This window comes from Schistocerca americana, chromosome 1 (assembly GCF_021461395.2).
Source record: "Schistocerca americana isolate TAMUIC-IGC-003095 chromosome 1, iqSchAmer2.1, whole genome shotgun sequence".
Classification (NCBI taxonomy): Eukaryota; Metazoa; Arthropoda; class Insecta; order Orthoptera; family Acrididae; genus Schistocerca; species Schistocerca americana.
This window is the reverse complement of record NC_060119.1, coordinates 648,045,288-648,062,207: the sequence shown is the minus strand read 5'-3', so window position 1 is coordinate 648,062,207 and position 16,920 is coordinate 648,045,288. Positions and strand designations below refer to the sequence as shown.

Below are 16,920 nucleotides of genomic sequence, written 5' to 3'. Positions count from 1 at the left end.
TAAATTAAACTAAATGCCTAGGAATTAAAATTATGTACAACTGAAATTGGAAGGAACACACAGACAATGTTGTGGGGAAGGCTAACCAAAGACTGCATCTTATTGGCAGGACACTTAGAAAATCTACTAAGGAGACTGCCTCAGCTACGCTTGCCTGTCGAGATTGGAATAATAGAGAATTGTGAAGGTGGTTCGATGAACTCTCAGCCAGGCACTAAAATGTGATTTGCAGGGTATCCATGTAGATGCAGAAGTTTTGACTTAAACCTGAGCATAATACCTTCTCCTCTCCTACACATGCCTGCGCCACATTAATTTCAGATTGCACATCAAACTCAAATCCACATTCATACTGAAACGTTTGAGATCCACAGCTCCATACAGACTTTTGGGTTCACCTCCATTAATAGAAAGATATGCAGAGATTTCTTCCTCTGAAGTATCAATACCAGCAGCTTCAACTTTCATAACTTCAGCACATAAAACATCATCACTATTTTCCTTCAAAAATAATTCACCAATATTCACTGATACAAGCATAAATTCATCAACAGCTGACGGTACTAATGCTGCGTCTCCCTTGTTAACCTCCTTAACAACTTTCGCTGTCACAATATCACCTGGAACATCGTCACTATAATCGTTACATCTGGTTAGTACCTCTTTAGAATTTTCTGCACCATCTAACTCCACCAAATTCAGCTCCACTTCAGCCTGCTTTTGGCACGTAGAATCTATCATTGTATTAACATTCACACACACTTTCGTCCCACATTCATAAAACAAATCATTTAGCCCTAAATTTTTGTCATCACATTTATCGTCCCCTTTCATTATCTTAGGATTACGCCTTTTACGTATGATCTGATTTGAAATTTTACTTATTAATCTCAACTCTTACTGATTTCATCTCAATATTCTGTCACCTTTCTGCCGATTTATTGACACTTACCACATTTCTGTTTACTTGCATCGTATTCGTCACCAGTTTATTTTGCCATCTCTGGACCTGAGATGCAACGAAACTTAGTTTCCGGATCTCCCATCATGCTGGATCATTTCGCTTGGTGCTGTCCCTCAAATCCACGTTCTTTGTGTTGATCCCTGTCACGAAAGTACCCGTTCTCTTACCCCTTTGAAATTTATCATTGGACGTGTTCCTGTTACCCTTTCCTTTATCAAAACAGTTGTTTGTGTTCCGTTGATAACTTCCCAGATGTCTTTCATAGTAGTTACTTGGACTGTAGTATGATTTCCACTCTGAAAACTATTTGTCTCTTTCTTTGCAGTTTAAATTTCAACACTCGTTCTAATTCTTCTACAAAGTCCAGAAATTCGTCTGTTGAGTTGCTAGGACTGTGCACTAGATCCCACTGAAAATTTTCCGGTAACTGCCTGTTCAACGTCGTAATTTCAGGATGTTTCTTTCACGTGCATTAATCTCACAAGTTCACGTTTACAAAATTCTCACATCGATCCATTACTGTATTCCTCATTTCACTCCAGAACTTGTTCAGGAAACTGCTTTCAAATATTTCGTAGGTATCGTACGTAACAGTATGTATATTTGCCCATGATTGCGGCTCACCTTCCGAATGTATTTTCACAAATTTTATCTTCGCCTCATTGGACATTCCCATTATAAAACCATCCCTGCATGCTGCTAGAAAATTTACTGGGTGATATTTCCCGTCATTTCCAAGCCATTTGACTGTTCTCGAGTTCATCCAAGGAACACTGATCACTGTAGAGATTTGATGTGCAGCTAAAGAATTCAACTCGCTTTTTATTTCATTGATTCGCTTTTTAACTTCACCATTTTCAATTTTAATGCCAGGTTCTACTTGTTCCTTTACTTTATCTACTTCTTTCTCCCCTTTACCTATTCGAACAGATAAGTTGCTAATAGCCTATGTCATCTCAGCCATTAGAGCATCTTGCCTACTCATACAATATCTTACATTGCCTCCCAGATCTGCTTGCAACTGCTCCACCTTATCACTGAAATAAATAACCATTAAACTTAAATGAGCCTAATAAATGAGGTTTGCTGTAGTATTGTGCAGTTAAAATGTCCTCCTAAAAATAATACAGTGGATTTGTACATTTAAATTCTTCATTGTGTGCATATTTTAGGAGTGCATCAGGAGTGGAGCGGAGGAATCTGAAACCATACTCACAGTTATAAATGCATTTGAAGTTCCTCGCTTTGAATATAACCAAGAAAGAAAGAAGTTTTTTCAAAAAACCACCCCGAAAGATTCAGCACCAAAGTTGTTTGATTCAGCAGAAGAAAAGGCACAGTTATTCAGATACAGGTAAGGTGTCAGCATTCTCTTCTATTTTCTACCATTAATTTAATGTTTTAAAATAATGTAAAAAGACAAGTGACGAAATATGGCAACATTTTTTTATCTCTCATGTAGTACAATTTTGTCTAGAAAACATGATATGCAAGGGATTTACATAAAAAAAAAGTCTGGCCCGGGAGTGAGTAAGTAACAGCAGTGCCAGAACAAAGACTTCTGGATATGAAACTGTCTGAAGAACATAGTGTCTATTCACGGGAAGCAGTGTGCAGTTTTGTAATAAATTTGTCAGCAGAAATCCAATAAAAAGTTCTACAGAATGTTGTAGCTGGTGCAATATAAAGATACTCTTCCATAAACAAGTGTTCATAATTTAAGGAAAGTCATGCTTTATCTTAAACACAGATCATGACCTACATAGCTATCACTGATCTCCAAGATTAAACACCCCTGCAGAGTTGCTGAACTTTTATCATCTGTATATTGTTTCCTCCCTCTGAATATAGTCTTGATCCTTTGATATGATTTTCCAACAGATTGCTTTTAATAATTTTTTAATAAGTGACCGAAGAGGCTCTGTTTTCTGTTGTTAAGAAATGCCTTCTTCCGTGCAAGAGGAATGCCTTTAACACCATAACATTTTAGTTTAACTTGTACAAATTTATGATGTACATACTCGGAGGCAAAATCACAGAAAGTGCCAACAAGGTGATTGTCATTCAGTTGTACCAAAATGGAGTTTTTGATTATGCTGTATTTTGTGTGCAGGGAAGCCAGTATGGAAGTTAAACTGAGCTGCTGTTAATAGGTTATTGTCAAAAAGATAATTAAATCTCAGTTATATACTTCTTTCCCAAAAACAAAGTTGAAACCCCCCTGCGGGTTCGGGGGTAAGCATAGGCCCGCGGTATTCCTGCCTGTCGTAAGAGGCGACTAAAAGGAGTCTCAAACGTTTCGGCCTTATGTGATGGTCCCCTGTCAGGTTTGACCTCCATATCTCAAAATTTTTCCGAAGAGCGAGCCGATTGGGGAAGGGCGCCTTACTTGGTGCATTGTGTCCGTGTTGTGTTGAGAACTTTCGCCATCTTATTCGTCGTTGCATTGCAGTCTTGCCCGCTCTCCATCTCTTGGGCATCGATGCGCCCCTGCGTGCACTTTCTGCCACGCACTGTGCAGGGCCATTTTCTGCACTGACGACGCCCATGGACCACATGTCACCTAACATCCAGCACGGTAGCCAGTCCGTTGTGGTGGGGCCGCCATGTACCCTCTTGGTTGTAGCCCCCTGACAACACAGGGATCGCTCTACTGATGCCTGCGCCTTTCACTCCCCACGTATGCCAAGGAGTAGATGCCCATCTCCCTGGGGCATCAGGACTCCCGGCAATGGCCATCCTGCCAGGTGGCTATTGCTGTGGCTGGGTGGCGCCCGTGGGGAGGGCCCTTGGTCGGAGTAGGTGGCATCAGGGCGGATGACCCGCAATGAAGCGTGGTACATCATCTCTCGCTGGCGGCCAGCCGCCAGCAGTCTCTAAGCGTTCTCGGGCTCAATTTAATGCTCAGAAGTACGATCCGAAAATGTTCCCCTCCCTGGCCACGCCGTGGGAAGAGCGTAAGTCTCAGGATGGAGGTAACAGTTATTCGCCCCGATTCTTAGTTTGCACGAGAGCTGATGGGGAGTCTTTTCTCTCCACAACGCCTCAGTTCTTCGTCGAGCATTTAGAGGACAAGTTTGGGGAGGTGGAGGGCTTGTCTAAAATGCGCTCTGGGTCAGTACTGATACAAACGGCATCCTCCGCCCAGTCCCGCAGGTTACTTGCTTGTGACAAGTTGGGGGATGTTAACGTTTCTATTACACCACATAAGAGTTTAAATATGGTCCAGGGTGTTATTTTCCATAGGGATCTCCTTTTGCAGTCTGATGACGAGCTGCGCGCCAACTTAGAACGTAGAGGTGTTCATTTCGTCCGGCGCGTTCATCGGGGTCCGAGGGACAATCAGGTTGCTACCGGTGCCTTCATCTTGGCCTTCGAGGGTGATACGTTACCGGAAAAGGTCAAGGTGATGGTCTACCGATGTGACGTCAAGCCCTATATCCCTCCCCCGATGCGGTGCTTCAAGTGCTGGAAGTTCGGCCATATGTCTTCCCGCTGCACTTCCAGCCTCACATGTCGCGATTGCGGACGCCCATCTCATCCCGATACTCCATGTGCCCCGCCTCCCATCTGCGTCAACTGCGGGGAGCACCATTCACCTTGCTCGCCTGACTGCAAAGTCTTTCAGAAAGAGCGCAAAATCATGGAATATAAGACCCTGGACCGGCTGACCTATACTGAGGCCAAACGGAAATATGACAGACTCCATCCTGTGAGAATGACATCTTCTTATGCAGCTGCTACAACAACTGTGCTAGCTCCATCAGTTTCGAGACTTCCAGCCAGCTCGATAAGCAGTAAGACTCCTCCTGCCCCCTTGCCCGTGGGGGGCTCTACCCAACAGGTTGCTCCTGCACCACCTACCTCAGGAGCAACCTCCTCCCACCCGTCGGGAATGTCCGTCCCCGCTTCTCAGCCGGAGAAGCGTCTAACTTCTTCGACTACTCTCGCCCGTAAGAGTTCCCTTCGGACCCTCCCTTCCCAGGGTTCCACCAGCGGGAAGGATGACGGCCACCAGTGGCATAAGTCCTCACCAGCGGCCGGGCGTAGGGCTTCACGATCCTCCTCTGTTCCGGAGACTGAATCGGTGAAGGCTTCCCAGCCGGTGAAACCCAAGGTTCAGCGAGAGAAGTCCAAGAGAAAGACCTCTAAGGCCAAAGAACTTGCGGTGGCGCCAACCCCGCTGCACCTTTCGCGCTCTGCGTCTGAGGATGAAGTCGAGATTCTAGCGTCCGCTGAGGACCTTGATCTCGCTGGTCCCTCAGACGCCATGGATGCCTCTCGTACGGGTACTGAATTGGTGGCAGTGAGTGAACAAGCGGCGTAAATTGCCTTCCCAGTCCTTTCACGCCTTTCTCAGCCATGGACAATACCATCCTCCAGTGGAACTGCGGCGGTTTTTTCCACTATTTAGCTGAGCTCCGCCAACTTCTCAGCCTTCGCCCTTTCTTCTGCATTGCTCTCCAGGAAACTTGGTTTCCAGCAATGCGAACCCCCGCCCTCCGTGGCTATCGGGGTTCTTACAAGAACCGAGCAGCTTATGAAAGGGTGTCTGGTGGCGTCTGCATATATGTCCGTCACACTCTGCACAGCGAGTCTGTCCCTCTCCAGACGCCTTTAGAGGCTGTCGCTGTACACGTATGGACGCCACAGGCTGTTACCGTCTGCAGTCTTTACATTCCACCGGATGGTGATGTCTCGCAGCATGTCCTGGCTGCACTGGTCGCCCAATTGCCGCCACCTTTCTTGCTATTGGGCGACTTCAACGCCCATAACCCTCTGTGGGGTGGGTCAGTGGCCACAGGTCGAGGCGCCATCGTAGAACATTTGTTGTCGCAGCTCGATCTCTCACTGTTAAATGATGGCGCCTTCACACACTTCACTGTGGCGCATGGCACCTACTCCGCCATTGACCTTTCCATCTGTAGCCATAGCCTCTTACCGTCTGTCCAATGGAGTGTGCATGACGACCTGTGTGGTAGTGACCACTTTCCGCTCTTTTTGTCACTACCACAGCGTCACTCTTCTGGGCGCCCTAGCAGATGGGCTATGAATAAGGCTGACTGGGATTTGTTCTCCTCCACTGCCGCTTTTGAGCCTCTCTCTAATGATGACATTGATGCGGTGGTTCAATCGGTCACCACCGGCATCGTTACTGCCGCCGAATCTGCCATTCCCCATTCCTGTGGGTCCCCTCGGCGGAAGGCTGTGCCTTGGTGGTCGCCTGAGATCGCTGAAGCGATTAAAGATCGCCGGCGGGCGCTCCAGCGTCACAAGCGACACTCCTCCCTCGACCACCTTATCGCCTTCAAACGGCTGCGTGCGCGGGCCCGCCTCCTTATCCGCCAAGGCAAGAAGGAGTGCTGGGAGCGGTATGTGTCCACCATTGGCCTCCATGTCACTCCATCGCAGGTCTGGGCCAAGATTCGACGCGTCTATGGCTATCGGCCACCTGTCAGCGTCCCTGCGCTCTCACTGAATGGAGCAGTTTGTACTGACTCCGACGTCATTGCAAATCGCTTAGCAGAGCATTTTGCTATGAGTTCCGCTTCTGCGAATTACCCCCAGGCCTTCCGCTCCATTAAAGAGCGGATGGAACGTCGGAGCCTTTCGTTTCGCACCAACCACCCAGAATCTTACAATGCTCCATTTAGTGAGTGGGAATTTCGCAGTGCCCTCGCTGCTTGCCCTGATACCGCTCCTGGGCCAGATGGCATCCACTGTCAGATGCTGAAACACCTTTCAGTGGACTGCCAGCGGCGCCTTCTCGATCTTTACAACCGTCTTTGGGTCGAGGGGGAGTTTCCGTCGCAATGGCGGGAAGGCATTGTCATCCCCGTTTTGAAACCTGGAAAGAACCCTCTGGAGGTGGACAGCTACCGTCCCATTAGCCTCACCAACGTTCTTTGCAAGTTGCTTGAACGGATGGTGAGCCGGCGCTTGAATTGGGTACTGGAGTCTCGGGGCCTTCTGGCTCCATCTCAGGGTGGGTTCCGTAAAGGCCGCTCCGCCGCCGACAATCTGGTGAGCCTGGAGTCGGCCATCCGTACTGCCTTTTCCCGCCGTCAGCACCTGGTCGCTGTCTTTTTCGACATGCGGAAGGCGTACGATACGACGTGGCGTCATCACATCCTTGCTACGCTTCATGGATGGGGTCTTCGGGGTCCTCTGCCGATTTTTATCCGCAATTTTCTGTCGTGTCGTACCTTCCGCGTGCAAGTCGCGGCCTCGTGTAGTTCCTCCCACGTCCAGGAGAACGGTGTGCCACAGGGTTCCGTTTTAAGTGTCTGTCTGTTTTTAATAGCCATTAACGGTCTTGCTGCGGCCGTGGGAAACTCTGTCTCCGCTTCTCTGTATGCTGACGACTTCTGCCTTTATTACAGCTCTCCCGGCATTGCAGCTGTTGAACGTCAGCTACAGGGCGCTATCCGTAGGGCGCAGTCTTGGGCTGTAGCGCATGGTTTTCAGTTTTCGGCTGCCAAGACCCACGTTATGCATTTCTGCTGGTGCCGAACGGTCCATCCTGAGCCGCGCCTTTATCTTGACGGCAAACTTCTAGCTGTGGTGGAGACCCACAGGTTTTTGGGTGTACTTTTTGATGTCCGGTTGACTTGACTGCCTCATATTCAGCAGCTTAAACAGGCGTGTTGGCGGCATCTCAATGCACTGCGATGTTTGAGCCACACCCGCTGGGGAGCCGACCGCTCTACCCTGTTACGGCTCTACCAGGCGTTAATCCAGTCCCGTCTGGATTATGGGTGCCTGGCATATGGCTCAGCATCCCCGTCTGCGTTGCGGGTGCTGGACCCAATTCTCCACAGCGGGATACGCCTTGCCACTGGTGCTTTCCGCACCAGCCCTGTGGACAGCTTACTCGTGGAGGCAGGTGTCCCTCCACTGCAGTTCCGACGCCAACGTTTGCTAGCCGCTTATGCTGCCCATGTTCTAAGCTCGCCCGGGCATCCTAACTATCGTCTCCTGTTCCCGCCGTCAGTCGTCCATCTGCCGGAACGTCGGCCGCGGTCGGGTTGTCCGATCGCCATACGCGTCAAGGAGCTTCTCTGCGGGCTTGGGTTTTTCCCTGTTCCGCCTCCTTTCCAGGCGCCTCTGCGTACACCCCCGTGGTGCGTTCCTCGCCCTTGCCTTCGGCTAGACTTGGCACAGGGCTCGAAGGACTCAGTCCCTCCAGAGGCCTTCCGCCGCCGCTTTTATTCCATCCTGGCCACGTATCAGGGCTCTGGCATTGTTTACACCGACGGCTCGATGGTTGCTGGTCGAGTCGGTTATGCGCTCACTCTAGGGGACCATTCCGAACAACGTTCCTTGCCGGCTGGCTGCAGCGTTCACACTGCTGAGCTGGTCGCCATCTTTCGAGCCCTAGAGTATATCCGCTCCTGCTCAGGTGAGTCCTTCGTTATCTGTAGCGATTCCCTGAGCAGTTTACGAGCACTCGACCAGTGTTTTCCTCGTTCCCGTCTGGTGATGGCTATCCATGAGTCCCTGCATACTCTTGCGCGTTGCGGCCGCTCTGCGGTCTTCGTGTGGACCCCAGGCCATGTTGGGATCCCCGGCAACGAGAATGTTGACCGGCTGGTGAAAGAGGCGACTAGTGCACCATCTCTGGACGTTGGCCTCCCGGAGACAGATTTGCGAGCGTTCCTACGCCGCAAAATTCTGGACCTTTGGGACACTGAATGGCGCGACCTGCCTTCACACAACAAACTTCGGGCCATCAAGGGGGCTACCGGTGTGTGGCGCTCCTCCTTGCGGGTCTCTCGCAAGGAGTCTGTTGTCCTCTGCCGGCTGCGCATTGGGCACACTCGGCTTACGCACGGCCACTTATTGCGCCGTGAGGATGCGCCTCTATGTCGCTGCGGCTCCGTTTTATCCGTGGTTCATGTTTTATTGGAGTGTCCGTTTTTAGCTGCGCTCAGGCAGTCGTTCGCACTGCCTGACTCGCTCCCTGCCCTTTTAACAGATGACTCGGCTATGGCTGACTTAGTTTTACGTTTTATTCGGGCAGGGGGTTTTTATTCTTTAATCTGAGTGTTTCTGTTTTTATCTTACTGTTTTGTGTTGATTCTGGCCTTTTTCCTCCGGTTTTAAACTGATTTTTTAATGTGTTTCAAGTGGTTGGCTTTTCCTTTTTTATTTCTCTGGTCGGCCAACCACCGTCACACTCTGTGTGCTTTTAGTTCGTTTTGTCTGGTTTTTGTCTCAGTTTTTCTTGTTCCGTGTCGTCTGTGCTATATTGTTACTCGTTTTTTATTCTCTGTGGGTGTTTTTTAGTACTTGGACAAAGGGACCGATGACCGTAGCAGTCTGGTCCCTTTAATCCCCCAAACCAACCAACCAACAAAGTTGAAAATACAGGAAAGAATTGAATATACACTACAGGTACTCCATATCAGCAACCTCAGCAGTCATTAGACATCGTGATAGAGCAGAATGGTCAGGTGATTGGGTGTCACTTGTGTCATACATCTGTTCCCGAGATTTCCACACTCCTAAACATCCCTAAGTCCACTCTTTCAGACGTGATATTGAAGTGGAAATGTGTAGGGACACGTACAGCACAAAAGCGTACAGGCTGACCTCATCTGTTGACTGACAGAGACCACTGACAGTTGAAGAGGGTCATAAAGTGCAATAGGCAGACATCTATTGAGACGATCACACAGGAATTCCAAACTGCATGAGGAACCACTGTAAATACTATGACAGTTAGGTGGGAGGTGTGAAAACTTGGATTTTATGGTCGAGCGGCTGCTCATAAGCCACACATCGTGCCGGCAGATGCCAAACGACACCTCGTTTGGTGTAACGAGCATAAACATTGGATGACTGAACAGCGGAAAAATGTTGTGTGGAGTGACGAATCATGGTACGTGATGTGGCAGGGTGTGGATATGGCGAATGCTGGTGAACGTCATTTGGCAGCATGTGTAGTGCCAACAGTAAAATTTGGAGGTGGTGGTGTTACGGTGTGGTTATGTCTTTCATGGAGGGGGCTTGCACCCCTTGTTGTTTTGCGTGGCACTAGCACATCATAGGCCTATATTGATGTTTTAAGCACCTTCTGCTTTTCACTGTTGAAGAGCAATTCGGGGATTGTGATTGCATCTTTCAACATGATCGAGCATTTGTTCATAATGCACGACCTGCGTTGGAGTGGTTACATGATAATAACATGCCTGTAATGGACTGGCATGCACAGAGTTCTGACCTGAATCCTATGGAACACCTTTGGGATGTTTTGGAACTCTGACTTCGTGCCAGGCCTCACTCACTGACATCGATACCTCTCCTCAGTGCAGCCTTCCGTGAAGAATGGGCTGCCATTCCCCAAGAAACCTCCCAGCACCTGATTGAGTATATGCCTGTGACAGTGGAAGCTGTCATCAAGGCCAAGGGTGAGCCAACACCATATTGAATGATGCCAGCATTACTGATGGGGGGCACCACGAACTTGTAAGTAATTTTCAGCTAGGTGTCCGGATACTTTTAATCACATAGTGTATCTATAGTTATAGTTAATTTGCTTATATCCATGTCTGTTATTGGTTGTTACTGCTCCATATTTCTGTGTATCAGGAAATACACATCAACTCATTGACTAATTACAGAAGTGACTCAGGGGTGCTACAAAGTCGGCACAAGATTTTAGTAATTTGGCTGAAAGATACAGTGATTTTAATGCTTTTTGTTAACATTGTAACATTTCAGAAGCATAGATTGTTACTCACTGTAAAGCTGACACATTGAGTTGCAGTCAGACACAATGAAAGACTACTACACATAGAGTTTTTGGTCAAAGCCTTCTTCAGAAAAGAAAACACAAAAGCATTCATACAAGCAAGCATACCTCATGTATACATGACCACTCCCTCTGGCCGTGCAGCCATAATGCAATGGTGGTGTGTGAAGCAGAAGCAACAGTCTGGAATGGGGTGGGGAAGTGAGAGAGATAGACGGGTACAGGTGAGGGGAGTGGAGTCAGTTCTGCCTGAAGGAGTGTGCAGGGACTAGATGGTGGCTGGGGATCGGAAAAGGGGAGCTGTAGAGATGAGAAAAGGTGGTTTTCTTTGGCAGAGAGCAGAGTACATGAGTGAGAGTGGGGGACGTGAAATTGGAGGTAATGATCGGACAGAGAGGGTGGAAACTGTTGGGTGGAGGGTGTGGGGACAGTAGGTTATCTTACGTTGAGGCTGGGATGATTTCGTGAGCAGAGAATGTGTTGTAAGGATAATTCCTATCTGCACAGTTCAAAGATGCTGGTGGTGTAAGAGAGGATACAGATAACCTCAGGATGGTCCACTTTGTTCTTGGCCACAGTTTGGCAGTGGCCTTTCATCCTGATAGACAGATGGTTGGTTCCAGAATGAGATTTTCACTCTGCAGTGGAGTGTGCGCTGATGTGAAACTTCCTGGCAGATTAAAACTGTGTGCCCGTGAAAGGCAAAGGTCCCAAGTTCGAGTCTCAGTCTGGCACACAGTTTTAATCTGCCAGGTGGTTGGTTGTCACAACAATATGAAAAGCTATGCAATGATTGCAGCAGAGCTGCTTTCACATGTGGCCTGGTCTCACTGGGATAGAATAAGCCTGTGACAGAATTGGAGGAGGAGGAGGAGGAGGAGGAGGAGGAGGTGGCGGTGGCTGGGTTGGTGGATTGGGTAGGTCTTATACCTGGGTCTTGCATAGGAATATGATCCCTGTGGCAAAAGGTTGCGATTGGGAGTGGCTTAGGAATGAACTAGGGTGTAGGGGAAATTGGGTGGACAATGGAACACCACTTTAGGAGGCGTGGGAAGGATCTTTGATAGGATGTCCCTCCAAACAGAGGATGTGGTTCAGTTCTTCCAGTGTAATGTGGTATAGGTTAATGAAGAGGGTGCTCCATTATAGTTGTGGTATGGGGGTGGTGGGAGGATTGGGGATGTGTGGGGATATGGCATGGAAATTTGTGTGCTGACGAAGTCCGAAGGATAGTGCCTATCGGTGAAGGATGTAGTAAGATGTTCAGCATACTGGGAAAGGGAGTTCTTGTCACTGCAGATAGGTCTCCCCAGGTGGCTTGGCTGCATGGAAGAGATCTTTTAGTGTGGAAAGGATGACATGTGGATGGAGCTGTTGGAGAAGACGTGATCAATGCCTGGGAAGGTTGAGGAGGATGAGGTGAAGTGTGTAAGAGAAAAGGTATTGAGGTTGTATATAGGGGGGGGGGGGTACAATATGGATGCCTATGTCTGTGCTGCAGACTTGTTTCTGTACCTCCCCTCCAAAGGAGCAGTAATTACACGCCAGTATAAAGTTGGTACGTTGTGTGAGGAATGATGTACTGGGTTTGGAGTTTTAAGGATGTTTCGAGAGGTAGTGTTCAAAAGCAGTAAGACCGTGGGCGTCAGGGATGTTAGTATATAGGAAAGTGGCATCAAAAGTGGCGAGTAGGGATCCAGGAGGTGAGGCTGATTGGAGAGTTGGTGGAGGATATTGTTGGTATCTTTGACATGAGAGACTAGAATTTGGACAATTGGTTGGAGATGTTGGTCAACAAGGGCCAAATTTCTTTCAGTGGGAGCAAAATAACTATCTACAAAGGGGACTGCTTGGTTTGCAGATTTTGGGGAGCAGTTCATTCTGGTTAGATGTATTTATATATTCTATCTTGTTTTTTTCTGATTTTTTTTCCAATCCTCACTTGAACTACCATCAAAAATTAAGTTCAGCATTGTCAATTGATTCTTCATCACTGCAGACATGAAGTGCTTTATGACTGTTTCTCATCTTAGATAGTGTGCCTCCTCTGGAAGTTTTACTGGTATCAGGCTTTGGTTTGTCATCAATAGCCTATGGTTGGTTTACGTTTGCTGTTGAATCAAGGGTATTGAGTTGCATTTCAACTGAATACTCATGAAAGACACTTTTTCTCTCAGGCACAGCAACTTTTCTTCTTCTTCTTCTTCTTCTTCTTCTTAATAAGCCTTGGTTTTATGGTGTGTGTGCTTCCCTTGTACACTTCAGAACTTCAGAAAAAGCTGAGGTAACTGCTGATGGCTCCACTTGCTTGTTGGCGGTTCTATCAGGCAAAAGTTGAACATTACATGAACAAATTGTACCTGTTCAGAAGCCACTTGCTATTTGTTTCTCAAAGGGGACACAACGATGCCAGTGATAAGTGTCAATAGATTACTATTTCTGTACTAATTACTGTGATGTGCCTGAATGCCTTAATTTTTCTTTTATCAGGTGTGAGGCAAATGTTTATTTTTGTCATTCAGTAGACATTTTACATTTCTGCCACGACTACAGGAAATAAGTAAAATATTTTATATCAGGAAATTATAGTAAGAACTGTGCTACAGGAATTGTTATAAAATATTTAATATCAACAAATTAAATTCCTGATTGATTGAAGTCATCTGTAATGGAACATTGTATACTGCCTTGATTTTCTTTCATCTGCTAGTCATTTGTGTAACAATTACACTTGTAACAGTTTAGCTGTCGATATTATTCAAAAAATTAATAATTTGAGACTTTTTGGTGTAGTTTAAGTGATTAAAATTTATTTTTGTACAACTTGGACTTGCACTATATGGCACTAAATTCACTTGTTATATCTGCATCTGCTTATTCATTTTGACAGTGCATTTCTTTTTGGAAAAATTTTAGAGTAGGTTTCAACATGTTGGATTGGACCATTTCCATGTGATATAGTGCAGTGTAGTCTGATTTATGCTCTGAAAGTAAACTCCAAAACATGAACATTAATAAATTTTTAATAAATGGTCATTTTTTTCTGTTTTCCATCTTTCCATAGTTGCTTTAAAATGCATGGAGTTATGTTCTGCCTATGCAACTAATTGAAGGCAGTTTGTTTATTGCCATATGCGTTTCGCTTCTTTTATTTGTGAAGCATCTTCAGTAGCCTTAATACATGTTTATTTTTATACATATAATAAATGTATTATGTGGTGGTTAAAATATGTTGCTGTTATACATTTTCTCATGGAATACGGTTAAAACAGTTTAGGCCACATCACCACATCTATCAGTACTTAAATAATGGCCAAATCTCAAACATAGAGCATGCCATATTTCAGTGTAACAAACATGACTTTTAAAGGTAAACATATTAATAACATGTGTAAAAGAGCACTACTGAAGAGAAGATCAGAGGTATATACCTCTGATCTTCTCTTCCGTACAGCTCTGTTTACGCATGTTGTTAATATGTTTACCTTTAAAATTCTGTGTGTTTTACTGGAATTCATGGCCTGCTCTACATGCGAGCCATGGTCATTATTTAAGTAATGGCGGATGCGATTTTGTGGCCTAAACTGTTTTAACCCTAATCTGTGAAGATAGTCTGGGACTGAAACCAGTTGAAATTAGGATTTTAAATAAAAAATCAACTGGTTGTCAAACATTCATTTTACATATTACTTGATGGCTGTTAACAATACACTGTATTATTACCCACTCTTTCGGCTACAAAACCCTATTTTTCAACATAATCTCTGTACAATGCGACAGTCTTACACCTCCTTACTGGGAGGGCTTGAATGCCCGCATGGTGCCCCACCACTGATTGACATCGAAGCCAACATCTTGCTACATCAGTAGCATCCCCATCATCCTCTTACTGCTTCCTGTGGAGTGCATCCTTCTTTGGGATAAGCGGGTGGATGTCCGAAGGTGAGATCTGAGCTGCAAGGTGGATGAGAGAGAACAGTCCAGTTAAGTTTTGTAAGCTCATCTCGGGTGAGCAGACTTGCGTGAGGCCTTGCATTGTCGTAGAGGAGGAGAAGTTAGTTTGCATTTTTGTGGCAACAAACTCGTTGAGGTCGCGTCTTCAATTTCCTTGAGGGTAGCACAATGCACTTCCGAGTTCACAATAACTCTTTCAGAGTTCCAGAAGACTGACACCATGGCTTTACCAACTGAGAGTGCAGCTTTGAACTTTTTTTCGGAGGAGAGGTGGTGTGGCGCCACTCCATCGGCTGCTGTTTAGTTTCCGGTTTGAAGTGATGAACTCGTGTTTCATCACCTGTGATGATGATTGATAGAAAATTGTCATGGTCAGCCTCGTAAAATGCAATAAATTTCACACAGATGGTCCTTCTTTCCTCTCTTTAAGGTCTTCTGTTAGGCAGTGAGGGATCCAGCAGATGCGCACAACATTGAGTACCCCAACTGGTGGACGAGTGTCAGTGCTACCAACGGAGTTGTACAGTTCAGCAGTGAGATGTTTGATTGTGATCCATCAATCACTTCAAATGAAAGTAACCATACATTCCAAGAATCACAGCTGTGTGTGGCCGGCCTACACGCGGAAGATTGGGAAGTGTTACGATGATGACTGACACCTCGCCCATTGACTCACTTTGCTTTTATTCACAGCCAGGTCTCTGTACGTGTTCTGTAAGCACGTATTAATATCTGCAATATTCTGGTTTCTGCCAAGAGAAACTCGATGTATGCTCTCTGTTTGGAATGCAATCCTGTTACAGGCACTGTTTTGAAGGCTACATATAGTGCCACTACCTATGAGACTGTCATGAAACTATAGGAGCTGAAGTGGGAATAGTCCATAATGTCTCACAGCAAATTCCACATTTTTTTCAACCTAAATTGGGTGGGGGATATATATATCTTATTGAATGCCTCTCCTAGTGTGTCGCAATTTTATTACCTAGATGGAAGATTGTGTTTAAAATACACTTTTACATATGATAATATCTTTAATTGTACTTTCTTTTATGTCTGATTGGGTGACAGATAATAAGCTTTGTTTTCTGTTGAGTATATGTATACTATTTACATTATCCGGACCTTAGTGCTCAGTTACTTTTTGGTATTATAAAACATTAATTTATTTAATTTTGGCAATGTTGAGCTCCACAGCTGGTTTATACAAATATTAATAATTTTTGAGGAACATCATAGCTGTATTGATACATTTATTGTGTCATAGCCAGTTTCATATGTGAGAACAGCACCAGGATACCTGCAGTTAATCAAAAATTAGTCAAGCTAAAAGCTATTTATAACAAACTAGGCAACTTACACTGCCAACATTCTTATAATATATCCTCACAGAATTGTTATATTTGAGGTCTAGTTGTCTTACGTAATGTTAGAGGCAAAATCTGGAAATGACATAATCATTTTGTCAACCACATGGCGGTAACGTGGCCCGCAGTAAGTGCATGTGACACGAGCATTCTGTGTACACTAGTCTGTTGAGACAAGACACTCCTTGAGAGACATAAATTAATGAATATACTACACTCCTGGAAATTGAAATAAGAACACTGTGAATTCATTGTCACAGGAAGGGGAAACTTTATTGACACATTCCTGGGGTCAGATACATCACATGATCACACTGACAGAACCACAGGCACATAGACACAGGCAACAGAGCATGCACAATGTCGGCACTAGTACAGTGTATATCCACCTTTCGCAGCAATGCAGGCTGCTATTCTCCCATGGAGACGATCGTAGAGATGCTGGATGTAGTCCTGTGGAACGGCTTGCCATGCCATTTCCACCTGGCACCTCAGTTGGACCAGCGTTCGTGCTGGACGTGCAGACCGCGTGAGACGACGCTTCATCCAGTCCCAAACATGCTCAATGGGGGACAGATCCGGAGATCTTGCTGGCCAGGGTAGTTGACTTACACCTTCTAGAGCACGTTGGGTGGCACGGGATACATGCGGACATGCATTGTCCTGTTGGAACAGCAAGTTCCCTTGCCGGTCTAGGAATGGTAGAACGATGGGTTCGATGACAGTTTGGATGTACCGTGCACTATTCAGTGTCCCCTCGACGATCAGCAGTGGTGTACGGCCAGTGTAGGAGATCGCTCCCCACACCATGATGCCGGGCGTTGGCCCTGTGTGCCTCGGTCGTATGCAGTCCTGATTGTGGCGTTCACCTGCACGGC

General features: G+C 46.2%; 1 protein-coding gene across 2 annotated transcripts in view; it reads left to right on the top strand.

Annotated features, from left to right (window-relative positions):
• LOC124607933 (DNA polymerase epsilon subunit 2) overlaps positions 1-16,920 on the top strand; it is a 133,785-nt gene that overhangs the window by 44,316 nt on the left and 72,549 nt on the right. For both annotated transcript variants that reach the window (XM_047139946.1, XM_047139945.1), the window contains exon 3: positions 2,137-2,318. In XM_047139946.1, coding sequence (XP_046995902.1) covers positions 2,137-2,318 — 182 coding nt within the window. The remainder of the gene's footprint in view (positions 1-2,136; positions 2,319-16,920) is intronic.